This window comes from Formica exsecta, unplaced genomic scaffold, assembly GCF_003651465.1.
Source record: "Formica exsecta isolate Colony F162 unplaced genomic scaffold, ASM365146v1 scaffold272, whole genome shotgun sequence".
Taxonomy (NCBI): domain Eukaryota; kingdom Metazoa; phylum Arthropoda; class Insecta; order Hymenoptera; family Formicidae; genus Formica; species Formica exsecta.
The window spans coordinates 18,623-23,247 of NW_021849984.1; the positions used below are offsets into that span (position 1 = coordinate 18,623).

Here is a 4,625-nt window from a genome sequence, read left to right on the forward strand (position 1 = left end):
TACAAAAATATATTATAATTATATAATATATTATCTTATAGTTTATTGTCTTTTTCTCTGCTTGTACTGTATAATTTATCTTGGCCCAGTAAACAGTTACAGTATTATAATCATCGCGTAAAAGATTTTCTAATAAATCTTTCAGATAGTATTTATATGATTATTTCTCTCCTACGTGATTAATGTAAAATTCAAGTATGCAAAAATAAAATTCATAAAATCTGATCAACAATAATCAAATTTTACGCAAAATCTCTAATTAAATCTCAAATTAATTTACTTCAAATGTATAAAATATTTCTCACAATTTTTTTTCTGTTATATGATAAATTGCAAAAGTAGAATAATATGTGAATTAAATCTTAGATGTCGTTTATCTTTACATTAATAATAGTTATTGATTTTAGCATGTATAAAAAAATTAAAAAAAGAAAATTACATTTAATTTATAATCTCAATTTCCAACGATTTATTGTGTGAACTAACATGTAATAATATTGACAAGAAGGCATTGCGAACGATGGATGAGAATTATTTTATTCATTCGACACATGTTTCATTTCATCACAGACTATAATTAGTTCCATCAATCTCATCAAAAGTCACAATACGCGAGATATGTTGCACCACGGAAAAAATGTTTTCCCGACGTCTTGACGTACTAAATATCAAACTCTCGGCGGTAACAGAAGACGCGTTTGATTTATTAAAATTATACGCTTATAATACGACTCGCGATACGGTTCGTATTTGTAACTGATAAGCGCTTACTCGCGACATAAATGTCACCCACGGGAACGATTGTGTAGCGATATTCAACACCGGATCTCTGAAAGTTGAGGAGCGTCCGTTTGCGCGGAGATGATATGCCGGGTATAATTCGAACAAAAGATTCTAGTATTAGACATAGAGCATGTTGCGATGGAATCGAGGCTCGACGGAAACTCATGTATCCGGCTATTAACCCGTCGTGTAAACCAACTATTTTGACCTATTTCTATAATATTCATATGCAAAAAGTTTAGACATTTCTTACGATAAAAAATAAGAATAAAAATATATAATATTTTCATTGTAATTATGTTGTCTATTAAAAATATATACATTTTGCCTTTTTTATAAAATATTAAATATTAAAATATGAGAAGCTGAAGAATAAGCAACGCGATAAAATAGAAATTCTGCGATAATATACACGTGCGATGCATATTAAAATTGCAAAGATATAGAATCTATATGCACCGAATGTCGATATACGTCTACGCTGATGGCACTAAACTGTCATCAGGTTTGCGACATCGCGACGGCTTATTACATACGTTCTCGTTACATGGCTGGACCTGGACGATTTCTCGAAATGTCGACTGCTGACATATGTTCCGATTATAAAAACACGTCTTCGTCTTGCGCATTCATATTGCAAATGACGCGATAAACTTGCATCTCGAAATAAGTAATAGCTATGTTTATAACTCGAATGTGTGTATATTATTACGTTTGAAAGCGTAACGCATTATCTCGATTTTATTTTCATTTATTCGGGAAATATGAAATTTGTGATTTAAGAACGTCGAGAGTAAGGTCTTCTATCGAAGTTTAGCAATATCTTTTATAAATGCAGTAATGTAGCACGCACATATAATTGATGATAATAACGAGTAATAAATGTGTTAAGAAAAAGATAGATCGACAAGAATGAAGATTTATTCCGCGAAATTATAAATTCCTAATCTTTGAAATCTCGGAGAATTCACACGACTTTCTCTCACGCGTATGGTACAACCAAGTATGTAATGCCGCTCCAAGTCCTTCAAATTAATAAAAGATCACATATTATAGCGTAAGAGAGGTGTCTCGCTCTTTAATAGCCGCGATAAAAAATATATCCATTTATTTACGATCGGAAACCTCATATTATGAAGCTGATAATGTCATAACGCTTGATTTAAAACAACCCCTGGCAGTCTTCTCTCTTTTTGTCTTATCACGAAAAACTTCTCATCGATATGTATATCGCGCGATTGAAAGCTCCTCCGGCTTAATCGTCAATTTTATCGACGCGAATTCCTTTATTGATATCGATTTAAAATCGGACGGATTATTTTATTTCTAAAATCATATTCGAAACTGTGCTGTGATTTCTTTCGCTCGGAGAGCGTGTTTCTCAGCAAGCCCGACTTCTCCTGTGTAGCTGGCCGTGCTCTGCGTGACGGTGGCCAATGTTATTGGTGATCTCCCACCGGGCACGCGGCGCAACACATATCTGCCGCCAGAGCCGACGAAGGGCGGTTACACGTACAGCAAACCCCCGGTGCAATTTCCGAAGCCCACGCCGAGCTTCCCCGGGTCGAGACCGACGCCGACCTTTCCCGGGCCGAGACCGACGCCGACCTTTCCCGGGCCGAGACCGACGCCTAGTGTTCCCAGACCGACGCCGACCTACGGCGTGCCCAGGCCGACGCCGACGTACGGCGTACCCAGGCCGACGCCGACCTACGGCGTACCTAGACCGACTCCCACACCTGGTTATCCGACCTATACTGGCCAAGGGACCGGTATTAACGGGAATACTATCGAACCTGCTGTAAGTACACACGAAATAAATACCTTCTAAATACTTTCTCGAGAGAAATGATTAAATGTTTGACAAATATAATCAGTCGTATGAAAGATTTTAAGAAAGAATTGGTATTATTTTAAATATTGTGATGACTCTCAGAGTGTATATTTAACTCTTTAACTGATATATCTCTCGCTATAGCACGATCATCATCATCACGAACCCGGCATGCCCTTCGACTTTAATTACGCCGTGAAGGAAGATGCTTTCGGCAATGATTATTCCCACAACGCTATTAGCGACGGCGATATCGTTCGTGGCGAATATAGAGTGCAACTTCCGGACGGCAGAACGCAAGTCGTGCGATACACCGCTGATTGGCAACACGGCTTCAGCGCACAGGTGTCTTACGATGGAAATCCCCGTTATGACATACCTCGACCGGGCGGAGATTTTCGAGGCTACTAGCTTTAGCGTCGAGTCTAGGGTTGTTCAATTTCCGTCAAATAAAAAAAAAAAAATAATAATAATAAAAAAAGAAACTACAGCACAACGAATCGTTATACTGCATATAACGACATTCTAAAAAAGAATCATTAAACGTAACAAAAAAAAGAATGTATGGTGAAAGAAAAATGCTTACATAACTTCTGTCAAAGTTTACCTTCACTCAATAATAATCTTTCGCAATCTTCACAATAATAATAAAAACATTTATCTGCATTTTTGAATCTTAGTCACGCTCGTGCGCGCAAAAAGCTTTCAAAAATATTTTTATAATTTAAAAACTATTAATGTTGTTATATTCTTGTGTGTGTGTAGATTTATTCCTTATATAACTTTGCAAGAAATAGCAATATTCTTTCCACCAATTTTGGGGCAAACTGTACATCAGCACAAGCCAACCTTCCTTTTCATTTCTTTACAGACTTTTAAATAGATAATTAAAAAATGTAATTTTCTGCACTATTTAATTTGTGCTATACAATCATTATTACATTTTTATTTTGATTATAGATACTTGCAGATTAGTTCACGAATCATGAAAGATTGGATCATGCGGATCTATATTAAACTTTCTATACGCGGGCGCGCGATTGTATAATAAAATTATGTTTGTTTAGCACTGTTTTGTGATAAAAATTTACAGGATGAAAGAAAATAGAGAATATAAAGCAAATAGAAAATAAATATATAATATTCTTCGTTTATGCTTTTCTGTCTTATTTTGCACGCTAAAACTCGTTTTGTTTTCAGTATTTGAAATCTTGAAATGAATGAAGATTCTCTAAGCAATGTTAGTATAGACAATTACTACAAATTAATATTATATATATAAAATTAATTCGCGATTGAATTATGTAATGAGGCGATTATATACTCAAGAAGAAAAATTTGATATTATAATAAAATTTAAAAATAATACTAATGTCCTCTTTCTTTGAAATTGCCAGATTTATGTAACTAGAAATATTTTTATAATCACACAACCCTAGTTTCGATATCTGATCCGATATATAATAAGATACAAATGAATAAGAGAAATACTCAATTGCTGTCAAATATTCTTAAAATAAAGTCTATACCATTCATATCAAAGATATGATTCATATCAAATTTCCAGTGGCTATTATTTACTTAACTATCATTGAAGCTGTATACAGATTAATGAGATTATTATAGATTATTATAGATTCCTAAGTTTTAAAAGACGCCAATATATTAAAAAGCACTTGCAATATGGTGTTTGTATACCCTAACTATTTTTGCTAAAATTTACTAAGAGTTTGTTAAAAACTAATGAGTGTAAATAAAATAAAATTTTTGTCATGTAATATTGGTATATTAATAAGTATCATAAATATATTATCAAACAGACTGTGTATGTGTGTATATACATATTTCCAATCTAATTGCCTAATTTGTGTGTCTCAATACACAATATTTATAAAGTTTAATAATCATATCCATACAAATGTGCTTCTGCATATGCTCTTGGCATATCATCTGAATTTCTACGAATTCTCCTGCCAACTGGTTCTAGATCATTGTAGCATTTTGTGAA

General features: G+C 33.9%; 2 protein-coding genes across 4 annotated transcripts in view; one reads left to right on the forward strand and one right to left on the reverse strand.

Annotated features, from left to right (window-relative positions):
- LOC115237084 (pro-resilin-like) overlaps positions 1–3,975 on the forward strand; it is a 7,697-nt gene extending 3,722 nt beyond the window's left edge. For all 3 annotated transcript variants that reach the window (XM_029809918.1, XM_029809919.1, XM_029809920.1), the window contains exons 3-4: positions 2,192–2,584; positions 2,762–3,975. In XM_029809918.1, coding sequence (XP_029665778.1) covers positions 2,192–2,584; positions 2,762–3,028 — 660 coding nt within the window. In that variant the 3' untranslated portion in view covers positions 3,029–3,975. The remainder of the gene's footprint in view (positions 1–2,191; positions 2,585–2,761) is intronic.
- Positions 3,976–4,386: 411 nt separating this feature from the next.
- Positions 4,387–4,625, reverse strand: part of LOC115237083 (mitochondrial inner membrane protease ATP23 homolog) — a 1,996-nt gene continuing 1,757 nt past the window's right edge. Inside the window, exon 6 of the mRNA XM_029809917.1 lies at positions 4,387–4,625. Within this exon, the coding sequence (XP_029665777.1) occupies positions 4,515–4,625 (111 nt within the window). The 3' untranslated portion in view covers positions 4,387–4,514.